Source organism: Ixodes scapularis, unplaced genomic scaffold (genome assembly GCF_016920785.2).
Source record: "Ixodes scapularis isolate PalLabHiFi unplaced genomic scaffold, ASM1692078v2 PGA_scaffold12__126_contigs__length_90152505, whole genome shotgun sequence".
In the NCBI taxonomy this organism is placed as follows: domain Eukaryota; kingdom Metazoa; phylum Arthropoda; class Arachnida; order Ixodida; family Ixodidae; genus Ixodes; species Ixodes scapularis.
The window spans coordinates 32,776,174-32,800,590 of record NW_024609838.1 but is presented as its reverse complement, the minus strand read 5'-3'; the positions used below and the strand labels follow the sequence as shown (position 1 = coordinate 32,800,590).

At 45.9% G+C, this 24,417-nt stretch overlaps 2 protein-coding genes and 1 long non-coding RNA gene across 3 annotated transcripts; 1 reads left to right on the top strand and 2 right to left on the bottom strand.

Moving 5' to 3' along the window:
* Positions 1-390: 390 nt before the first annotated feature.
* On the bottom strand, positions 391-15,355 carry LOC115327535. Its single transcript, XM_042289506.1, has 3 exons — positions 15,241-15,355; positions 6,287-6,429; positions 391-760 (listed from the first exon to the last, which is right to left on the bottom strand). The coding sequence occupies exons 1-3, from the start codon at positions 15,290-15,292 to the stop codon at positions 503-505; spliced, it is 453 nt and encodes a 150-aa protein (XP_042145440.1). The 5' UTR covers positions 15,293-15,355; the 3' UTR covers positions 391-502.
* Positions 10,341-12,331, top strand: LOC115313365 (tigger transposable element-derived protein 6-like). The gene has a single exon (XM_029972310.4). It carries the CDS (start codon positions 10,622-10,624, stop codon positions 12,176-12,178), a length of 1,557 nt encoding a protein of 518 aa, XP_029828170.2. The 5' UTR covers positions 10,341-10,621; the 3' UTR covers positions 12,179-12,331.
* Positions 15,356-16,279: 924 nt separating the features above from the next.
* On the bottom strand, positions 16,280-24,147 carry LOC121835362. The gene is made up of 2 exons (XR_006077561.1): positions 24,009-24,147; positions 16,280-16,451 (listed from the first exon to the last, which is right to left on the bottom strand). It is a non-coding gene; the product is annotated as an uncharacterized LOC121835362 (long non-coding RNA).
* Between the last annotated feature and the right edge of the window lie 270 nt (positions 24,148-24,417).

Genomic DNA, 24,417 nt, shown 5'->3' with positions numbered 1-24,417 from the left:
TTTGCAATTGTGTTGGCTGTGCAGCGTAATATACTATGTTCTTTTTATTTTTATAGATGTGTATAAAAAATTTTTTTTGTTTTGTTTTACTAATTATAAACCCCTCCTGGTTCGACCCCCTTATTATTGTCAACAGGGTTGTTAAATAAAAATAAATAAATGAAAAAGCTTTTTTCAGCATACTGTCTAGACCGGTTATAACTAAGTCAACGGGAATCGGAAATCAATTCGCTATATCCGCTATTTCGTTATAACCGACTTCGGCTTACGAAGTGCAAATGGGAGTGGGAAATCGTGATCGCTTCGCTGTAGCCGCTATTTCGTTATAACCGACTTCGTTATAACCGGTCTCGGCAGTACTTACAGATATCATTTTGCCAAACCTCGGAGCTCTTAAGTCGTAAATACCGGTTGATTTAGAACGCTGCACTGCACACGAAACTACGTTCCACGAACAATAGGCGAGAGGTCCATCACCGAGTTTTCTCTTAGCACAACGCGTTCAGTAGGGGTGTGCCCAGTCCATGGTGTATGGAGGTGGCGCCGCCGTCGGCCGAGCCGATTGTGCAGACGACGCCATCATGGGGTTGAAGGTTCCTCGGCCGTCCTTTTTGGCCTGGGGGTCCTCGTACGCCGGCGGTGGCCAGTGCACCGGCGAGGGGTACATGTAGATCCCGCTGGAAGGCATGGTCTGCATGGCGACGCCCGCTGGCTGCGGCGGTACGGACGTATGATACACCACCGTCATCCTCGATGCGTCCTGGAATGGGAGGGTACATTGCGGACATTGCCCATCTCTGGGATGTCAAATTGGCAGTGTTGGAAGTAGCACATTACACCTAACGACCTTACTGGTAACCCGTTAATTTCTCCAGTAACGTTCCAAACGTACTCCTTAAATTTCCAAAATTCTAACGAGTAAAGTTTTTTTGTACTATTTCACGGTATACGCTACGAAAGGTACTGGTTATTTTTTACTCGTTACATTGGATTAGTAATTTCTTGTGGTTTAAGCTTAAGGGCCTCTTCGGCCTAAAATGGGGGTCGTGTTTTAAATAAAAGACAAACAGACTTGAGGCAGGTTCCAGGACCTCCTCGTGGAAGTGCTCACAACCTTCGAGCTTGCAATTTGAAATATAAAGCATATAAAACGCATCTGGAAATTCTCGATATAACAGGATCAGGATGCCGTCTCCCTAAAGCGCTCCTTCCGCCGACCTCCTCGCCATCTATACATTGCTTCCTCTCCGATCGTCCCGCTAATCGCTGATTCACATGACGGACTGATCCGTGAATAGATTGATCACGTGACGACATGTCCGGGGTTCGTCCGTCTCCCAAGCGCATGCACACGAGGGAGGTGGCGAGCAGAGGTCAGCGAGGACGGACCGAACCTGTTAGCCACCCGACAATGCCGCGAAACTCCAACATTGAACCGTGACACCGTTGTCCAAGAGAGAAATGAACGTTTGCTGCCGCCATAAAGAATCGTACGCCGCTGTTACGTACAGGTCGAGAGAGAGCATCGTGATAGGCTTCGTGCGAAGCGCCACTAGCTTTACTAACCCAATACATTACAGTCACACAAGGATGGTCCTGCTCGAGAAGGCTTCGGCGTAGAAACGACGAAGCTCTTGGCTTTTTAAAGCGGCCTTTTAAAAACATCTGAATTCGCAATTTGTAAACTGCGCTAAAAGTCAAAATATTTTATTCTCTGCGGAATGGTTTAAAATTGCTTCACTGAAAAACACATTCCATCTGAACTTTAAATTCTTTTACAGGTCTAATAAAAATATATAATATTCAGTATGACATCCCGTTGGGAAAGTTTAATAATTCTCGAAGTTCTTATCAATGGCCTATTGATGCCGAATCCTACTTAAATCTGAATTAAGGCTAAAGTAACATTTGTTTTATTTGAAAGTAACAGTTACCTGTATTTCTTTATGTGGAGGTCGGTAACAAAACTGAGTAAAACGTTAAACCTTGACACACCAACAAGTAACGCTATGTTCGTTACGCTATGCTCAGTAATGGGCCCAACACTGCAAAAGAGATGTATCGATGTTTAGACAGCGGGACATAGGTCCCGACCGCGCATTGACGCACGTTCGATTCGTAATTTGCTGTTTGGACTTATGCAGGTATTCGAGTTATAACCGGGTAATTGCAAGACTTGGGTGCGTTATGGAGATATTCGTATTAACCGGGTAACTATAAGACTTGGGTGCGTTGTTCAAAAAAAAAATTCCTGCCGTTGGCAAGGTAGCTTATGAAACCGCAATCTTTACCGAGAAACGCATGCGGGGAGCGCTATGTGCTTATCGTATATCACGTGGTTTTGGCACTTCTTTTGTAGTTTTCTTATTGAAACAAGTGTCGAAACCACATGATAACAGATAAGGCACGCGCATGGCGTGGGTTTTCTGTCGACTATTTTATTTGTCGACTACTGTTCTGTCAACGGACACGAAAAAACCAGACCAACGAGTCATATACAGCTTCGCTGTAAATAGTTAAAATACGGCGTGACAGGTGGCCGTCTCATGGCTTTAGCGGACCGCTCGCTGCTGTGCTTATTTTCGAACAGCAGCAGGCCATTTGCAAACTTCATGATGGTGCCACCTATCACTCAGTAATTCCAGCTTGCTTTTCAAAGCGTCGTACAACAGGTCGGTCGTTTTGCTGTGCATAAAGTATACCGGAGACTGTGCACGCTTCACAGCCGCGTCCATCTAGAGAAAAATGTGCTCTGCCCAGAAATGTACGTGATCGAAACACTCTGAGCACCTAGTTTAATGTCTATCTACCGTTTTCTGGTCGTGCAAATTGCAGGTATACAAGCAGGGGTGAGAACTAGGCTGAGTAATTCTGTTCAACACGTTCCCCCCCAGAAGTTACTTCCTACTGCAACTCGTGACTTTATCAAAGAGTAACAAAAAATACGTTCGTTCCTACTCCTAAACGGTAACTGTCGTTTATTCGTTACAAAACAAGTAACTGGGCATAAGTAACGCGATACTTGTAACGCGTAACGTACAAGTTTCTGTACAAGCCTTCGGTCGTTTTGCTGTGCATTTGTCCCGCGCTTTGCACGCTTTGCTCCACAACAGCATCTATTTGAACGCAGAGACGGTGTACTGGTTGAGCGAAATGGTCTTAAAGTTATTGAACGCAGACGCAACGAATTTCGTACTATGCACAATTACAGCTTAGAAATAATTTCTCACGCTAATGAACCATCAAACGAGCGTTCGTTTTTTACCACAGACAGCCGAGTGCGCACAAAAAATTAGAGAAAAACAACAAGACTTCATCGGCTCAACTTGTAGTCAGAACAAGCGGTCACGTGAATATATGCCGCCAATAGGGAGTATTCACTGGCGGCCATATCTGTGTGCGTGGTTTCTGAGCGCGTGCTGACGGCGAGCTTCCACAGTTCTTTTGCAACCTCCATTCCACACCATCAAGATTGCCGGTCTTAGCAGGCTAGTAATGTAAGCTCGTTCTGAGCATTCGCCCTAAACATCGCCCTCAAATATGGCGTCCATTGAATGCCCTATATTGATCATAGCCACGCGCTGGGGTTGGCAAAGCACAGGACACGCGCTGAGTTACAGACATGGTTATAGGGAGTATTCACTGACGGCCATAGCTGTGTGCACGGCTGCTGAGCTTGTGCTGACGGCGAGCTTCTGCAGCTTTTTTGCAACGTGCGTTTCGCACCATCAAGATTGCCGGTTTTAGCAGGCCATTAATGTGAGCTCGTTCTGAGCATGCGTTCTAAGCATCGCCCTCAAATATGACGTCCAATGAATACTTCTTATATGGTTCGGCGATTGTCGTCATTGGAGCGATTAGACACGGGCCACTACCCGAATGCTCGCCGAGCTATTGATCATCATTAGCCGAAAATTGAGTGCTCATGCAATGATGGGGTCCAATATAAGAGCCGCACTTAAATATCGCCACTAAGGGGTACTGCGACCAGAGAGCCGTATATAGAGAGTGTATGGCAATACATTGGGAGGTATGGGAGGCAAATGAGGAGGCGCCATTGGCTGAAAGCGGGCTGGGCGTGTTCTAGGGCGTCTTCACAAATTCAAAAGGGGCCAGCCAGAAGCCGCGAATAATACCCTGGTGGGGATCGCGAGAAACAAAATAATAAGTACGTCGGAGTAACTCTCGGCGACTGAAAATATGGTGCACGTGACTTTTCGATCACGGTAATGCAAAATCAAAATTGAGCAGAGCGATCGACATTATCCGTACGCCTGGCGCTGGGGGCCGGGAATCTGACGTCCGAGCGGTAAGGCACCGTCCGAGCAAAACAGAGTTCGAGCGGAACATTCGTTTCTTGCATCTTTTTGCAAAATCATAATCGAAACATTACGTGTTCCGTATTTTTAACCACGAAGAGTTACTTCATTTAACTCTTGCGCACCTATTAAAACTGTTTCTCACTACAACCGCTAGGGGATTATTTTCGGCTCCTGTTTGGCCAAGAGAGCATGTCAGCAGGCCCTCCTTCTGCGTCCGGTACGCGCCCTGGCTCTGTCCACTCCTCCTATTGACCAAACTCTCTCTATATGCGGCTCTGTTCGACCCTCCAGCTACGTGAACAAGTTTTGTGAATGACAGATAGAAAGTTAACGCTCTTGTTTGTCCTTGAAATTACACCGCAACAAAAGAGTTTCTTGCTGAGTGGCGTTGCATGCGTGTATACTTAGGTGCCACTAGTGCCAGTAAGCTCGTGTAAAGCGAAAAAAGGCCCGCTCACACACTTACGATCCCTTAGAACAGACAGCCTTAGGACACACTGGCGCCACCTATTGGGTTGCAGTGTAAACTTGGCGGTCCGGCATTCTTTCTATTTCTCTCTTGCATTCTCCTTTGTTTCTTGGCTCAAAAAGCTTTTGTCAACGCTATGAACGAGTCTTTCTCATAAATTACGCACATTTGACCTCGGAAATCCTGCACAACCTTCGCTCTTCTAAAATGCAGTTCCAGGGTCCCCGCATAGATGGCGCCAGTGTGCCAGTGTGTTCTCTCGTCCTAAGAAATTTTAAGAGGTTTCAACAGGTCTCGTCTCTCTCGGTCGTACTCGGCTGCAAGTGTGTGAACGGGCCTAAACATTCCAAGCGAACATCGCTGCACCACCTTTTTAGATGGACACACTCGAGGCGGTGCTACGTTGGGCTGACTGGGACGCAGAGGACACGACGGAGCACAACTCACACCATTTTGAAAGTGCAAGTATCGAAATGAAACGTCTCAAAGAAATTCTGACGCGTGTCTATTTTCAAACGCTCATAAGCAGGTGCAGTATTGTACTTCCCATTTGTTCATATTTTTATTTTTTTAAAGCGTTGTTAGAAAGGCCGTACAAAGCTATTCGCTTGGAATGTTTTTCACTCTGCACGAGCTTACTAACACTAATGGGACCGAAGCGTACTCGCCTCGCAACGCCACTGACCAAGAAACTCCTTTGTTGCGGTGTCATTTCAAGGACGAAAGCGAGCATAATCGATTCCGTTTTGGAGTAATTTTGTAATCATTACATTATATATTTATTAGGAAGTAATCCCAAGAGCAATCTGATTAACTTTAAAAGTATTAAAATCGCTTGTAACTGACAATTTTCGTCCCGTCTTCCTTCCTAATGACTCCCTTTGTTCGTGTAAGTTTCCTACCAAGTAATTCTCGATCCAAACCTCTGACAGGAAGATGGTTTATTAAAACTGGTGGATTAAACAGATAAGTAGCTCATAATTCGATGATTCTAATCCTATTATTGACAGTACTAAAAAACTTTTCTTCAGATCAGCAAAAAACCGTCGTTTTTTTCTATTTTTATCAGCAAGAGAAAGCCGTCTGTTTCTTGTGGAGGAGTTGCGGTGACGTCGGAACCACGCCGAGCTCTGACTGGCTTTGATTGGACGGATAGTCGGCAGAACTCAATGCTAGATGCCTTTAGGAGTACCCACTATTTTTGTTTTCTTTTTCACTCAGCCAATAAGAGCTTCGCGTTCTGACCTCCTCGCAATCTTTGTGCAAAAAGCAGATCAATATGCTTTCCAGTTGCGTAGTATCGTAGGGCCCTCGCGAACCTTCGAGCTCGAGATCGGGTCATATATGATTGCGAACGCAGACCGTCTCAGAGTTGCTCAAATTTCGCATAAGATGGCGCTATCTGTCTATTCAAACTTCATTGTCCTGTCGATATAAACCCCGTGACCTCGATCCGGCAGTTGGAAACACTCTGAAATCTAGGCACTCGACGTACCGGTTCACTCAAAGACGCCTTCCTGCAGCAGCACGCTAAAAAGAGCAGGACGACCGCGGCGGCGCACAGGGCTCCTATGATGACGGCGGCCGCAATTCCCGTGGCTGGATGGCTCCTCCTGTAGGTCGTCACCGTTAGGAATCCTGCACGAGTTCACGTCAACGAGATTAACGGACTGGCACAGGGTAGTGGCCACTATGTAATAATTTTTTTTTGCTTGGTGATTTAATACGGTGCCAGGAGACTACACAATCAATATTTTGCTAGAGCCACGTATCTTTCTAATGAAGCAAAAAAAAAAAAAAAACTCAACTGCCCGAAACCGAAACCGAAACATGAGCACGGAAGCTCATGGCCGCGACACGCGGACGACATGTACCGACACCGAGTGGGAAAGAGAAATGTAGAGGGTTAAAGAGGTGCCAGTAGTCACGGGGCTACACCCGACAGCGTTTTTTTTTTTTCTTTTTCCGCTTCCCCGGGCATGTGAAACAGACGACGACAACGACGACGAAGTTGCGTGTACCGTTTGTCGTGCGATTATTTCGCACATATATCCCTTCCGCTCGATGTTCTAAGCTTGAAGATCGATTAGCCAGTACCATGAACGACAGTTCCGAGGTATATCGGCCCCACGTCCCTCACAACGTTGGTCCTCGTGCGACGCCATTGTGTCGTCCAGTCCGCGGTACGTCGCCATATTGAGAATGACGTGGTACATGCAGTACTTAATTAGACCTGTACAACATTTATCTTTATTAACGTATTTGGGATCTTTTGGAGGCCACAAAAATGGGGTTCGTGTTCTTTTCTATTTTTATTATTAAATGTATGCCTTAGATGACCCTCGACTCAAAATATATTTTATACACTAGTTTGAATGCCACGTGACTATGACAAAGAAAGTGAGCCCGACTAAAGCCTGATTCAGATGGTGCGATTTTACTTCTCATTTCGCAATTGCGACGTCGCATGTAAGGTAAAAAGAAAAACTCTGGGGTAAGCTGCGGCGCCCGACGTTGCAGCTGCGAATTCGCAAGCAAAATCGCGCTATCTGTATGTGTGCGTCGAACACCTCTGCAGGAAGTTTCTGTGTGACGATTGTGGCACGAACGAGGAAGAAGCACGTCTCAGACAGTTGCTGGAGACTCTCTGTCTGTATTATATATATATATATATATATGTGATACAGACTGGTATAACTGGGACCGAGTGCCTTGCAGCCAGTGTTTGCGGTACCGCTGTATACAGTGAACGCGTTTCTTCTCTTTAATGCAAAAGCCTTAAAGGGCAACTCCGCTTAATTTCAAAAATTTTGAGATAGTGGCCGATTTTGCTTTTTGAAGCACTCAAAAACAATCCCCGATCCTTTGTTTCGCGAAAAATAAAATATTTTTCGTGTAATTTTACTCTAGCCATGATCACAAACCGAAACCGAAACGGTGGCAAAGCCGGACAACATTGTATATTCGGCATCACTAAGCATGTACACCCACGTGATATACAAGGCGAAGAAGGAGCTCCCTTCTTATCAGGACCCTCCTTTGTGCCTCCTGGATTAGCACAGGCGTCGCTATTGTCCTCCCAGAAGATTATAGAAGATTAACCTGTCACTCAAAATTCTTACAAAAGCAGCTTCCCTCTCCTCCTTTTACTTGGTGTTCAAAAGTTCGCGATGTAACACAAGCCGCGCTCAACGAGGCGATCTGCTTATCACTAGTATCAATAGTCGAGCGTCGGGCCGGCCGAGCGCGTCACTCACGTCTTTCACGGCGCTGGCGCCACCCGTGCTCTCCCCGGGAAAGAAAACAAAATTGAGAAAAAAAGAAAAAAGAAGCTGTACATGTTTGATGACGTCGCGGACGTGCCGGGAGTAGGAATTTGGAGGAAGCGGAAATGCAGCCGGGCAGTGTTGTCTGGCCCGCACGTCTCATCCAAAACCAGCGGATTCGTGCTTGTCAAACTTTGACAGCGATTTCAATGAACTTCTAGGCGGAATTCCGTCGTAATATTTGCCATGGGGGTTTTGTAGATGATAACAAAGAGAACTGTATAGTTTTGCACTACTGGAAAAGAAGCGGAGTTGCCCTTTAACTGTCTCAGGGAGCGGACCGGCGTTACTGCAACTTTTGAAGCCGCGCCAAACGGCACTTAAACTCCCCTGTTCGATGGAGCGAAGCCTGTAGTCTGTAGTAAAGTCACTGGATAGTAGAAAAGTAGCGCCAAGCTCCCCTATGGCCGCCATCTTGGTCCGTGAAATGAGCGATTTCTCATTGACCCCTCCGTTCTTGGTGAGCCCATCTAAATTCACTGGTGACGGGTAGCTTTATGGAGACGTGGCGAAACAAGCGTACATCTTCGTACTACCACCACGTGATCTGTCTGTGCTTGGAGGCACTGAAAAATAAGTTTGCTGTTTTAAAATACGCAAGAAGAACAATATAATTGTAAGAGATCCGCGGAGATGGGTATAATTGATAAGTTGATTGCATAGACAGTGCCAAAGATGCTTATATTGGCGAGGAACGCTTCCAGCACGATGATGGTCCTTGGTGACCTTGGCGCGACTGGTTCAGAGCGACCTCTGGAACCTTCGAAGATTTGAATGGACCGAGATGGCAATTTCCATGGCAACTTGGACAGATTAGCGAATCGCCTTGCGAGGTTTTGGTCGTCTGTATGATAGTATCTGTTTGTGTCCGGCTAGCAGGTAGGGAAGCCAATGGCGCTACTTTCCCAGGATCCAGTAATTTTAGTATGTAGCAGCGAAACGGAGAATAAACTTCCCCGCGCGCCCTAGTTTCAGGGAACGCCACCACTGCGGCACCGCGCCGCTGGAAGAAACACGGTGAACACGGTGGCGCGCGGTCGCCAAAAGCCCCCAGGGCCGAGGAGGGGGGGGGGGGGGGGGGGGGGGGGGGAGGAGGGGAGAGGGAGGAAGGGAAAGCGGGTGCGTCTCTCGGCGCTGACGAACATGACGGCATCTCAATACTCGTACCGCAAAACTCGAAGGAGCCCTCAGCGGCGTTCAATTCGACATCTATGCTTCCCATTCACAACAGACAAGAAGTGCTTAGGTGTCCTCGAAATTTTTTTTAGGTAACGTAGTGACCTACTCGCTACTTTCTTTTAGAGCGCAGCTCTTAGGGGCCCGCTTCCGGCTTGAGCGGCGTCGCCGTCGGCGTAACCGCGAGGTCACGTGACCCCCCAAGGTCACGTGACCACCCCCATGGTCACGTGACCCCCAAAGGTCACGTGACCCCCCCTTCGCCCCCCCCCTCCCCCCAAGGTCACGTTACTTATTTCGAGTAAAGAGTAGCGCAGTTACGTTGCTCGTTGTTCCTTCCAAAAGTTCGAAAAAAAATTACATCTAAATATTTCGCGTGTTTCTAGGCATATGATTTCCGGCACTCGTCCCACGTACCTATAAAATTGTACCTCTCTTTTCCCCACAAAAAGACAATCCCACTTCAGAAGAAAAAAAGTTTCAATTTAATAATGAGAAGTAACGAATAAGTAGTAGGCATTACTTTTCATCTGTAACGGAACCAACCGGCAATGCGTTCAATTTGTTCCGAGGTAACGTAGGTCCGCAACGCGTTCCTTTCAACTGCGAAGGACGAGTAACGCATTTTGCTACTTTTTCGGTAACGTCTACAAAACTGGTTACTACGGCTGGTGACTGCTTACAAAGTGAAAAACGCACTGGCGCCATCTATTGTGTAGCCCTGGAATGCTTCTGATTCGCGTATTTTCTTCAAGCATAATTATCTTAGTACAGTCGAGCCCACTTATAACGGCCCCACTTAAAACGAACGTTCGGTTAATACGAACAATTTCTCATCCCCAAACATATTTCGCAAGAATCCTGCACAAAACGGCCCACTTTTAACGGCCATTTCTGTGCGCAATTCTCGGATAGAACGAACGAAACGGCGCTGACGGCGCCGCGACCTTGGCTGCCGGCGGAGATAAGGCAGGGGAGAGGAGGCGCAAAACGCGGAGGAGCACCGGCAGCGCAACACCCCGACAGCGTCGGGTTCTTGGGGAGGGGGATGGGGAGGGAAGAGGGAACGAAAGGGGAAAGCAAGACAATCAGGCCTCCCAGCCCAACGCTTTGCACGCGTTCTGCTCGAAGCGTTAAGGCCGTGTGCAAAGCCCCCTTTTTTTTTTTTGCATTTTTTTTTATTTTTTATTTTGAGTGTTGGGGTTTCGCGGTCTTTTGTCTTTCGTTCCGTCTGAAGCGTGTTGCCTCTCGTCGTTTGGTTTCGGCATTTCGGCTCGACCTCCGCGCAATCGTTCAGTCTACGGTCACTCGCCGAGTCATCGATCGTTATGTCGGACATTGCTTCAACTGCGAAGAAACGCAAGGCGATCGACATGGGCACGAAATCTGCAATCCTTCAGGAGCTGAGCGCAGGGGCGAAAAACGGCGAACTGTGCAAGAAATATGGCTTATCGAAGTCCACCATTTCGACGATCGCCAAGGAAAAGGAGAAGATCATGGCAGCAATGAGCATGAATGGTGACTGCAGTGCTCGAAAACGGCTGCGGCACGCCGCGTACAAAGACGTCGAAGACGCTCTCTTCAAGTGGTTTCTCGACGCAAGAACTATGAACGTCCCCATCAGCGGACCCCTGCTGCTTGGGAAAGCCAGGGACTTCGCGTTTCTCCTGAATTTCACAGAGTTCAGCCCTGGAAACGGATGGCTCCATCGCTTCAAGGAGCGCCACGGGATTGTTTACAAGTCCATCGTCGGGGAAGGGGCATCCGTGGACATAGAGAGAGCGGAGCAGTGGCTTGCTGACAACCTGGACGAGATCTACAGCTACAGTGAGCGAGATGTCTACAACGCGGATGAAACTGCGTTGTTTTACCAGATGAGGCCTGTGCGTACGCACGCGTTAAAGGGCGACAAATGCGTCGGTGGGAAGCACAGCAAGGTGCGGATAACTGTGCTCCTGTGCTGTAATGTAGACGGCAGCGACAGGCGCTTGCCGTTTGTGATTGGAACGGCGAAGAAACCGCGCTGTTTCACCAACCCCCTGCCCGTACGGTACCGAGACAGTGCCAAGGCTTGGATGACTCGGCAACTCTTTGCCGAATGGCTCACGGAGCTTGACAATGCCATGGTCAAGCAAAAACGAAAGATCCTGTTGATCCTGGATAATTGCTCAGCTCATCATGTGAACCCACAGCTGAATGCTGTGACTTTGATGTTCCTCCCTCCGAACGCCACTGCCAAGCTCCAACCCCTCGACATGGGGATCATCAGAAATTTCAAAGTGTGCTACCGCCGCCGCGTCATCGAAAGGCTGCTCATCGCAATCGGCCGACCAAGTGCGCGAGGGCCTCAGCTGACAATTTCTCTCATGAACGCAGTGGAAATGCTGAAAGCCTCCTGGATGGAAGTCAGGTCTGGCAGCATCAAGAACTGCTTTCGAAAAGCTGGGATTTCGTTTTCTCCTGCGGAGCAATCTCCTGCGGAAGCAAGCCAAGACGATGCGCAAAGCATCGACTCGACCCTGTGGACCCAAGCCGTTGCTGCTAGTCTGACAGAGGAAGGGCAGACGTGGGACGACTTCGTTGACGCCGACGAAGATGTCATCGTCTCGGAGTGCGCCTCCGATGAAGCTATCGTGCGGGAGGTGCGGCAGGACATCGCGGCGTCCGACGACGAAGAGGACGACGAAGACGACGTCGGCGATGGGGTTGCTCCCTCACCTCCGGTTTCGACAGCGACGGCTTTGGGGCACATAGCTTCGTTGAAGCAGCTGGTGTACGCACGGGGACTGAGCGATGTTCACATCGATCAGCTGAGCAACCTGGAGAGCGCTATAATTGGATCTGCACTGCGGAAGCAAACAGCGATTACGGACTTCCTTGAATAAACGCCATGCACATCGATCGCAGGTGTTGCGCTTTCCAATCCGTGCCGTGCATACTTATTTATCTTGAATTTTAAGGGTAAGTCCATTTATAACGAACTTCTCTTTGAGCGAACGCGTTTCGTGTTGTAGAAGGGTTCGTTGTAAGCGGGCTCGACTGTATGGGCTTGAAATAATTTAGGCGATGTGACGAGCGACCATTTATCATAAGTAGCCCGTAGATTTAGTCTCGCGAGAACCTTTAGTCTAGTTCAGGGGTGGCCAGAGTGACGTGGGGTTAGAGCCGCGTACAAAACTACGAAAAGTTCAGAGAGCCGCAGAGGGGAAAAAAAAAGGAAGGGGGATACTTTTAACAAGAAATGCTATGCAGGGAACAATCCTCTCCAAAGAGGACAAGAATAATTGTGGACTACAACAAATAACGGCAGGCAGCAGAACGTTTGTTCAGAAATTAACCAAAAAGGAATGCATGGTACACTGAATGCCAGTTACTGCCCCACAATGCTCGCTTTACTTATACGGTACAATATTGTTTCTAAAACAATGAAAAAAAAACAGGGTCACTGGACACATTTATGTTTGAAAAAGCTGTCCAGCTATATGTACGTTGTGTACGTCCAGCTATATGTACGACCCGGACTTGTACCCGCGCAGAGCCGCATGCGGCTCACGAGCTGCATTTTGGCTAAACCTGGTCTAGTTATACGCGCACTCTAACAAAAAAAAAAAAAGTGTAGCCATTACATCCTTTGTCACATAAAATACACCCCAAAAATTCAGTTTGACGTACAGCACACTGAAGTCAAGCTGACGGCCCCAACTTTCACGAGAGGCTTGATGTCGGTGCGATTTAACACATTAAACAGCTAAAATACGCATCAAACAAAAAACAAAAAAAAAACACCGAGGTTTTGCAGTAGGGCCAAGAAAATCTCACTTACTTTTTTGTGCAGTCAGTCACACGTACATTAGCTATGTTATCAAGTTGTGCAACTCGGCTATCAAGCCGTTCGTGAATTTTGGTACCGTCAGTTCAACGTCAGTGTGCTGTACGTCGAACGGAAGTTTTGGGGTGTATTATATCTGACGAGAGGTGTAAGAATATAGCCTTCTTTTTTAGTGTGCAGATGCGGAGTTCTCCAGGGCTTCCTTATATATGGCGAAATTGGGCACGCGTGTTCTCTCATCATAAGCCGTCGTAATTAGCCACCGTTACGCGGTTGGTCAGAGTCAGACGCAAATGTTTGAACCAGCCTTTATTGCGAAGAGTGGTTGTTAACTGCAGGTGGAGTCTATACAAGGCTTGCACTGATATGAGCTGCCATTATGGCGTCCTTGCCGCTGCGCCCGTATATTCCGCGGCATAAATTTCGCAGCACCATATCTGCTTGTTGTTGTTTTTTTTCGGCAGGAACAAGAATGACCACCAGAATGATGCAATGACGTCACATGCAAATCATGTCTACATCGAGGGAAGTATCGTATAGTGAATGTACCGGTACTGTTAAAAGAACACTGAGATCAATTTTTTTTGGTATATGAGACATGAGAGCATAACTACCCAGAACACAATTTGCGACTCCAAATTCGTTTTCTTTCAGCTCGAAAATTGCCTCTCTAGAAGTGGCCGGTTTGAGTTGCACTCAGTCTCTTCTTCGTGGTTGTTAAGTAACGAAGGAGTTTGTTAGAAATAAGTAAGGTTTGTTTTAGAAAAGTCTATCTTTCTACAGTTGCGTCGGCATTGTTTTTGCCTATGTTTCTGCCTACATTTTTGGGCGTCTTCCGCCGCCCCCCCCCCCCCCCCCCCCCCGTGCGGGGGCTTCGAGCAACCGCGGGGCTCGGTGTAGAAGAGTCGGACCCCGGTCGTTAAGAAAGGTCTCGGGTTTCAGTTTGGGGCGCCCGAACACCCCTGTCTTTGGCTTCTGTCCGCACTTGTGGCTTTTACGCGGGTGTGCTTGTGTCCGGCGTATTTCGCCGCTTAGTGTAGAAACTTCGCTTTTAGTCGACGCAAAAACTCAACTTGGTGGCGCCAGCCAGACGGCGAAGAAAGCATGTGGTGACTCTACAAAGAACTTGGGTTTGACCGTTGAGGTGTCGGAGAGGGTCACGTTGACAGCTCGCTGATCATTGGGTATAAGAGTGTACCACGTGACAATGGGCAGATTTGAAGTGATTGGTCCGTCTCTGGAGGGAAAAAAGGCCCCTACGAGTCTAGAAAAGACAGCCGAGAGAATTCTCGGAGATTCAGTTTTTGAGATCAGGCAGATTCGGCTCTTGATACTGGGGGACTAAAGTATGGGTTTTAAATTTGTGAGTTTTTTCATGTAAATTACTGTTGACTTGTTGTCGTTTTGTTTTGAAATAAACGTGGCCACACTGGCCATCGTAAACCAACCAACGTCGTAATGTGTCCAGCGGGATCGAACAACTTTTAGTTGTTTTTTTTCTTCTTATTCGACTTCCCGGGGGACTTGCATCGGGCGAACACCATCATCGGTCGTCACCATCCTGACCGGCCCCCTCTCCCCACGTAAAGTTGACTGTGTTCAAGTGCAGTTCTCTATGGTTTGGACACACATCCCAAACATAATCAAAGTGGTGGGTCATGAAAAGCACGCACTCGATATTAAAAATAGAAAGAATATATGACACGCATTTTGTGCGGCTTCTAAAAAGCTCCAAGTACGTCGATTTAAAAAAAGAAAAGTTGCACAGAGGACCGGAAGCCATCTGTGCATTCTCTGCGTAATTCTCAAAATGGCGTCGTATCGCGGGAGTCCCGAGCTCGACCGTTGAAGGAGGCAAACTAAGCGGTGGGCGGCGGACGACGGTCGTGGGACCTCTACTTCAATACTGTTTTTCGCGATACAGGCGAATCTGTCTAGCTTCGAAATAGAAATTGTTTACCGATTAAAACAATTAGGATTTATTCCGTAAGGCACGCCCGACCGCCAAGAAGATTCGCACGAAGACGCCACCGAGTCGTCGCCCCTTTTTTTGGCTGAAGACATCACTCGTCTTACGAACATGGATAGGTAAGAGCTTGAAAAAACGAGCGAACGTGCTTGACTTTTGCGTTTTTCCTGCGATGGTGCGACGTGCACGTTCTATCATCATCCGGCAACTGTCTCGTTTAAGTTTGTTTTTGTTTTTTTGGTTTGTCCTTGTTTTTTAAAAGGGCCCCTGAAAAGAAAAAAAGACAGTTTTTCTAACAATCTGGTCGGGACACGCGTAACAAAAAATAAATTTTACGCGAAAAAAAGGTGTATAGCAATATTGACGGCGAGAGATTTATTTTCAATTCTGCGCGCAAAGTGCACGACGTCACGGAATGGATATTCGCTCAACGAGATGGTCATTCGCTCTTTCCACTTCATGGTGAAAGCGAACCCGATCCACCCCTCCTCCACGCGGCCGAAATGCCGAGGGTGAAAACATTTGGAAAAGAGGTGACTACGGACGAAATTGCGTCTCGCGCCGTCAATATTGCGCTAATTATTTTTTTTTGTCGCGTAAAGTTAATTTTTTGACACGTGTGTTCCAACTAAACTGTTAGAATTTTTTTTTCTTGTCAGTAGCTTTTTAGCGAACACTGCCCCCCCCCCCCCCCCCCCCCCCCCCACCCCAAGAATGTGTTAAGCAATGGTCTAAAAAGATCCTTTCAGTGGCCGGCTGACGAAACCGGTTTTATTTTGGATAGTCCTGTATTAAAAGGGTAGTTATGGATGACTGTATTATAAGAAAGTGATTTTAAAAAGAAGTCTGAGTATCCTCTAGAAATTCCTTGAGTCCTCCAAAAAGAGTCGACTATCTCACATGAGCTCAGTGTGTTCTTCACGGCACAATTATGCGAATTTTTTAAAATAACTCTAGAACAACTAACAATACAAGAGGCTATGACTACGCTGATAGGAGCATATCTGTTTATCATAATAACACAAGGTAAAGGCCAAAGTGTCCTACTGTGCATTTAGAACAGAAATCACTATACGTTGTCAAATAATACTTTCTTCAGAGTAGGGGCTTTACACCTATCAGGTCGTAGCCACAGGGCTGACGCCCGCACCGAAAAATGTTTTTGTTCTTACTTGTTCCACCTGTGGCCTCTCTTCCTCCATCGTTGAAGATGTCAGATGCCGCCAGGGTTACATTTGAAGCCAAGTTCGGCAGCCTAGCATGCTCGGATGAGATCGTTCCTGATGCGAGGTGTAACAGGAGCAGAGCCAGGACCGCTCTCAGAAGTAGCCGTATTTTCGTAAGCATTCCTCACTGGTTACTGAAAGAGATAAAGAAACAAAAATAATTGACGCTCCCACCAGACAACATTCTGACCAAATACTTTACTAGAAAAATACATTATGTTCCACTCATTTGCATTAAACAGCGTGCCTCCAGCACCGGAGGAAAAGCAAGCACGTCGCGCTGTCCACGCGGGGAAGGTACTGCAGCCGACACACCGGGATACCGGATCTGCCAAGACAGCAGAAACGGCTGTTTGCGTTGTCTCTGCTGCTGTCCACGACGATAGATGGCGGCAGCCACCCCTTCCAATTCAAGTAGAAACACCAAGGCTGCAAGCGTCCAATTGTTCATACTACGCAAAAGTTGTCGGCGCCAAGGCCATTGCCTTTTCACGGAGTAAGATGCACTCTCCAGCAAAGTATTTGTTCAGACTTTCAGATGTTCTCCCTTATTGATTTCTGAGGACACCAGGAGTTAGATATAAGGGGTAAAAAAAGAGAAAGATTTAATGTCGCTTTTTTTTTTTTTTTATTGAACGCGGATTAAAATATGAGGCACGACAGAGAATAAGGAGGAAAGGACGCCACAAAAAAGAAAGTTAACTTAGGTACAAAGAGTGAAACGGGCCCTTAAACACATTTAAGACTAAACGAACCAGGACTAGAGACATCTCCACTTTGGACTTCTTACACACGTACACGACTCGACTTCGGATACGTTCTTGCTACACATGAGGTCGATACGCGTTCTGTTGTTGGTCGTTGGTATACTTATATGTGTTGGTATACGACTATTTCAGGTTTTACAGTGACCTGGGTTCTTCATCAGCGATGCTGATAAAGAGCCCAAGTCTCTTTATCACAAGCATCGCGGAAGCGATAGGAGAGAAGGTTCGACCGTCGCGTTCTGCCCTCAGCCTCGTCACAGCGCACTCTTAGCCGAGATAAGTCGGTGACTGTAGATGATAACAAGATACCACGACCTCACTATTTAGTAATGGTAAGGAAGGCTGACTCACGCGGGTTTTGCCCTCTTTTCATTTATACTTGCCACGACCAATCCGAAGGAAGGATCGCTATGTTATAGGGGCTTTTTTTTTTTTTTTTTTTTTTTTAGTTAACATCCATTGACACATTTCTTTCAAGACCCTAGCCATAGCTGCTTCGCTGTAAAAACAATAATGAAAAACGAGCAGCCTTCATCCCCACAACTTGCAGACAGAAAAAGAAAAAAAAAAAGCCAAGTGATTAGAAGGCAATTATATGCTTTTGATAGCCACGTGCAGGGATTGGTAAAGCGAAAGGCGCGTTCTGAACTCTAGACATCTTTCGTGATCAGCGATTTGAACTCCTGTTCATGATCAAACAACATATAAAGCGCTTGCAAGTTTTGATGCCGAAACTATAGTGAAAATTGTTTCGTGAGTTTTTAACTACATTTAGATGAGAGGAATCCTGTCAGATGCATGGAAACTGGCAAAGGTCGTTCCTTTACCCAAGTCTAAAAAAACTCGTGCTGCACTAGAATCATTTCGACCAATAAGCCTCATTAGCTTATTTGGGATGCTTGAGCATAAACAGGTGCACTTGCGCCTTCAATAGAGTTTTCGATTACCTGCATAAATGTGCAGATTTCATTCTCGTAGATGAGCAATAGACTTCGTCTTTGACCTTAGTGTGGCTGCTGAATACAAACACAAATCGTGGAACTTAACCATTGCAGTGCTATTAGATATTTATTGATATATTATTACTGAAAGCAACATATACGTTCTGCATAGGCTCGTTGAATTGAAGGTGCAAGGTCGTATGTACGCTGGATCAGAAACTTTCTGTTCCACCGTAAAATGCTCGTACCCACGAATGAATGGCAGGACACAACACATGAGCTAAATGAGTTTCACAAGGTGACGTTATAGGTCTTACTATAATCAAGGCGGTCATGCCTCAATTGGCGGCGAAATGACTTCCACCGCCTCTACATATTTCAACGTACGCGGTGATGATATTTGTGTATAGACATCTGGTTCTTCCTTAGAAGTACTACAAGTGCAGTTGCGATTCAGATTTTATGAGACATACACACTAAAAGGTTCAAATAGAACAAATACTTTGGTGGCGTGCATGAGTGCTCTCTCACATGGCCTAAACCAGGGGTGGGGAACCGGCGGCCCGCGGGCCTGATCCGGCCCTCGAGGGAATACTTTACGATCCCCGGCACGCCACCAGAAATGATCCTCCTCTGCCAAACACACACTCCAGGCTAAGGGGCATGTTTGGTTACAAACCCGGGATAATCGAACGAGCAAGTCCAAGAGACTTTCCGGATAGATTTTACTGATCAGGTGATCCCAAAACAGTCAACAGGCTGAAGAATGCATTTGCAGCGGCAGTGAACGACTTCTTTAAGTTTTCTACTCTCCTCCCCGAGTTGAAACCTTCAAATATTAAAAATCTCGCAGTGGACTTGATCTAAGTTTTCACTAGAGCACGTATATATCTGAAAACATACTTTTTAAGATGAAGATTGTGAAGTCCAACGTGGGTCTTGTCTTGCGAAAGACAGATGAGCAGCTCCAAAATGTCTAACGACTTTCAATTAGGAATTACGTAAATGTTATCATCATGGCAAGCAACATTCAACGCCCAAAACCGAACTGGAGGGGGCCCGAGCAATTTTACGTTACGCCTGCTTGAATCAGAACATCTTTTATATCTCATTTAGTATGTGACATATTTTTTTTACTCCCACTTTTATAGGCTGATCCCTCCACTTCATCTCCATTTCTTCGTTCGTTTTCCGACGATCTGTCCCGCTGCAACAAAAGTTCCCAACAATGGTCTAAACGTATTGATATGCTCGAAAGAAAAGTAAATGTCATAATTTATGCTCTTTGGTGTAGTGCGGATGATAGAGGGAGGGATCAACAAGTGGTATTCCCCTTCTTCAAACAGCTCTCGTGCGTCAAACGGCCGCATATCAATGCCAATACCACATAGATTGCACAAACATAAGAAAAGCGCTTTGAGTATAATTCCACAAGGTCTGCTCATTTTCTTTTTGAGCAACTGCTTATGATTGTGCCTTTGCGGAGGCTCGGAAACGTCCTTCGTGCCCATAATGTATGTCGACATTACCTTCGCCTAGCTACGCATGAGTGTGTGCCCATTGTTTCATCGCGTTCTCAGTCGGCGCAGTGAATGCCAGTTTCGCAGGCTTCTAACTACATTGTTCATTTGTGTACCACATTTATGTTTATTAGATTCCTGACTTAAAGAGGCCCTCTGTGAACCATACTGACCCTAAATATACCCACATATATTTACAGTATTTCATGAAAAGTATCTGCTTAGTCTTCCATGGCGAAAGCCCTGTCCCCAAATCATGTAGAACTATACCATAACATTACTCTTCATGTTTATGCTAACGGATCAACTTTAAAGCGTTGTTCAACACCTGGCTTCATCGTTCTGATATTTAATTTAGACCAAGGTTTTCGGCTTTCACATTATGCGTGTTCTACAGCGGCTGAGTTGCATGCGATATTTTCAGCCGCCACATTTATTGATGACTTTGATCACCCAGGAGACTGAGTCGTACAGAGAGATGTTAAGAATACCTTAGGTCTACTGAAGGGTCAAGCACGCGATCCTTTTTTGGATTTATTTTTGTACAGAGTTCAAATAACGTTAGCTCATGCAGATATTGTAACGAAAACACCATACTATAGATCGCTTGACTGGCGAAACTTTTTCTCACAACACTATAAAAATCACGCCAGTGGATGCCAAGTTCTTACGTCGGCACTTCCAAGAGGAATACTCCTGACAGCAATGGTTCACCTAAAACTAACTCGACGCTCTCTTACCTCATATTGATCTTCTAGCCGAAAAAAAAGCATGCAATGCTCTTTTACACCAAACCACACGTTGAAGTGAATTTGACAGCACTTTCTTAGACGGCATTTAGCAAACGCGAATTTTCAACATGTAAATGCACATATATCTTTGAAAATGCGAATCACATTCTCCTAGACTGCCAACCTTTGGCCCCTGAAAGCACGCAATGAACATCCGTCTTCGTCTGTTGAGCAGACGTCCCTTAAACTTAGCAAGAATGCTCGGCCCTCGACCAAACCGCAAGGTATTCAAAACCGCACGTGGCATTATTTGCTACTAGTCATACAGTGGATTTTTCTATGACTAGTAGACGATCTTGCCCAGTGCTTGTAGATACGTATACGAGTGAGTGAGCGCGACAATGTGCAATGCGTGCGTAAGAAGTGATGTCTATCTTTGCAACAGACGATCAACATGGAAGGCTATCGTGCTGAAGAATCACTCTTGAACATTTTTTGCTTGCTGTTAATCCTTTTCGCAAGGGATTTCTAATAGAAGTGCATAGCCAACTGTTTTGTATTTGTGCTTCTGCGACTGGGGGGGGGGGGGGGGGGGGGTGCATTGATAATACTCCCTTTTTCTCGTTCATTTATTTTTCTTATTACTTCAACCCTCTTCCACCATCATAATTTTCTGTCTTACTCCTCACTTTCAACTTATGGAGAAGCCGGCGCCATTTTAAGGCTGTTAAATTCTCCACAACCTTCCCTCCCTTCCCTCCTTTGCTCTCAGCGAATGTACATGAGTCACTTCCCGAATGTTTGCCGAGGCATCGGTTCTCCCAAGACGAGTGCTCTCGCGGTGCTCATGTCCAATCCAGGAGCTACATTCGACCACAGTGTTCTAGAAGGGGAGTAGTGGCAAAAGCAAGGCCAACGTCAATGGGAGGCGCTGCGTCGAAAAAGCGGACGGCCGACTGTGGCGCTGTAGCCGAGAAATTGAGGACAAAAACGGCTGCATAGGCTGCTTCCTCTTGCATTAGCAGCCATCAAGGGCTCTTGGCGGACTCCGCTTGTTCAAAAGATGGGCTCTGCGGATCACTCCAAAGCACTAACTGCTGAAGTGATGGTATTTTATATTTCCATTAGGCCGCATTTCTTTGCTAGGTCGCTCAATCGGGCCACAATACAGAAGCATGAAGCGGCAAGATACCTGAAGCTTGATCAGTCGATGTGTACATAGCTTTTCCGCCCAGTTCTGTCATCAGAGCCATATGCTACCTTCAGTGCCTTCAGCAGATTTTACTCTTGTAATTGTGCCATATGCCATTTTGTGCTCTTCAACTAATTGTATTATTTTCCTTAACGCTTCCATGTGAGCATCTTTATTGAGCGTATGTGTTTTGTGTGTATAGTCATGGTGATAGCCTGATGTAACGTTTCTTTTTTTTGCTCACTTGGTTCGTTTTTAGGTTTTATAGGATGCATAAAGTCGTATGCAGCTCTAAGTGTGCATCTTTTTAAGCTATTTTGTTCTGTCATAATGCCTGTGAGCCAGAGCTTCTTTGCTCAATAATTTTCCTGTAGAATCGAGCCATTTTATTGAGCCGTTGGAAAGTGAAATTGTCGGAACTTTCCCACCTCATTTATTTGGTCGCATACTTGGCGGCATTCATTTCTAAATATAAATGAACGTGATTTGTGATCAGAGTGAGAAAAAATCAAGCTCTTTTTTAATAAAATAAATCTTTTTTTTTATTTGAATCAAACTTACGTAAATGAAATCCCCTCAGCTAGAAATCTGTGACTTCTTATCACTAAATCTGTGTATGTGTGTGTGTTTATGACTATCTGGTATAAATATTTCTTGCTTGATCATTGTTTACTTCAACAAAAAAAAAAAAATAGCAATGGGAAGCACACTGATAGGCAAAAGGTAAGTAAGAAATTTTTTCAATGTAGTTTTGGGGAAAAGTGTATGATTTAATTTATTATAGCCAAATCTGTGCGACTTAAATCTCTATAGACAAATTGGTGCAAGTGAAGTAATCATTTAAATCAAGAGTTTAATTATATTATCCATCCTGTTGTGGTACATAAATATCAAACCGTGTAATGGAATTTGTTGTTGTTCTCTTGCTATGGCAAAACAAGGAAGGAAGTGTTTTCATTGGGAGATACGGCTACAGATCAGTGGAACACCTAGAATCAAAGAACGCAAATCTTAAGCACAACGTTTTCATATATAAACAGTGAACTGCTAAGGAAGGCAGCCATAATTGAATTTCTCTCCACAACTTGCAAGCAAGTCATTTAATAGAGAAAATTATATAAAATAATTTTGGTGGATCAGTAGTTTTCGTCTCTCGGGCAGAAGTAAACTGAAGAAAAATACCAACCATGTTTTTTCCTCGCCGCAAGAGTAAACTACCTATCACCGGACCCTAAACCTACGTCGCAATGGAAAGCTAGCCGTTGGGATCCGATTTCGTAACTAAGCGTAAAAGTTTCGAAAATGCAAGAGCGTGAACAGCGTCTCCTTGAAGGAGATGGCAATATTAGAGCGCAGCTCTTAGGCACCCGTTTCCGGGTTAAGCGGCGTCACCGTCGGCGTCGGCGTCGGCGTAACCGCGCGCGTTGCACTATGGGACGTTACAGCTTTCTGGCTGAATTTAGCGCGGAAACTGAATGGTGTTAAGGCTACGTGACGTCGATTTCCCCACTAAATTTAGCGGGGAAACTTAATCCGCTAAATTTAGCGGGGAAAGTTTCGCTTAATTTAGCGGGAAATTTAGCGAGAATTTCCCGCTAAATGGGAGGTGAGGAGGGGAAAAGGAGAGGAGGAGAGAGAAGGGGGTAGAGAGGCATACCTTCTTCCCCCCACCTCCATTCCCTCCCCTCCGCCTCCTGAAGAGCTGTGCTCCAATTTCGCATCACAGAGGATTGAAAACATCTTTAATTTTTTTTTTTTTCATAAAAAATTTTCGGACATTGCTCATAACTCATACAACGCCCAGTTCAGAATCTTAGCACCTCATCCGAATCTCTGGAGCTGTATTCGAGTGGAGACAGCTGACTGAGAACTTGTAGCGGCATAGTTGTGTAGTGTTTCATGGTTGCCACTTGTGTCGTGTTTAACACAAAGAGACACATCGACACTGCATGATACCTTCCAAGCATTTCAAACACTCTTTTGTTGAGTCTGACGACCGCAGAGCTTATGGAGTGGTGTATAAAATGTTATACCATTGTAGAAACATTTCTAGATAAAGCCGCGAGCAAGTAGCCGATGTACCATCTTGCCAGCGCTACTGCTCGCGGAAACAACGCCAGCGACACACAGCGGCATCCGTTTCAGAGGCTTCACGGAAAGCGCGCCGCATATGCCGCTACTCTGCTTCTAGAACACTGTGACTCGACTATCGCCAGCAAGGGGCTATCCCTACGACTAAATCGCTCATCTTTGGGAAGAACACACTTATGAAAATGGTCAGCTTCTATTACTGAAGTTACATCGCGACAAAGAAGCTCTTGGGTAGTAAGTGGGCTTTCTCGCGGGAATCCGGCGCTAGCATGTTTGTGTTGAGTGGCAAACGTTCATGCACAATATCGATGCGCACCCCCTTTGTAACTATATCTGCCATCGCAGAGCGACATGAATATTGTTTGGTTCAAAATTGACAACAAAATGTCTCAAACACGCTCGTAAAAAAGTTTGTAAAAAAAAAAAAAAAGAAGAAGAGGACAACTCACGGTGCAGTCACCGAGTATCCGAGACGCTCGAGCCCGGTGGTGTTATTCAACTTCATATATCTCGACGCGACAACAAATAGTGCAGTTGACTTTACAGCTATTGTGAGCTTTACCTGCAATCTTCACGCAACCCTCTCTTACTGATAGACGTCGACAGCTTGTTATCTTTCGTTGTCCTCTTGCTCCCTCGGGTCATGTGCGCTTTGTTTTCGCGCATCTTATTTTATCGCTCTCTAAGAGCGCCATTTCTAATCAAATATGCTATCACCGAGCTGGGAATTTCCAGTTTTTATTCAAGATATGCCTTCAGAAGCTCTGACACTGATTGGACATTCCTTTCCGAACAGTGACTCACTTGACTTGACAATCTGGATGTGTATACGAGGTCATGGAGTTATTATAATGTACA

Bases quoted from the DNA above. Each gene is read 5' to 3' on its own strand.
- LOC115313365 (XM_029972310.4), top strand. From the start codon at position 10,622: ATGTCGGACATTGCTTCAACTGCGAAGAAACGCAAGGCGATCGACATG.
- LOC115327535 (XM_042289506.1), bottom strand. From the start codon at position 15,292: ATGATGATAGAACGTGCACGTCGCACCATCGCAGGAAAAACGCAAAAG. The intron at 6,430-15,240 runs GCACGTTCGCTC...GAACTCGTGCAG, and splicing joins AGGAAAAACGCAAAAGTCAA to GATTCCTAACGGTGACGACC. The intron at 761-6,286 runs GTACGTCGAGTG...CTCCCATTCCAG, and splicing joins AGGCGTCTTTGAGTGAACCG to GACGCATCGAGGATGACGGT.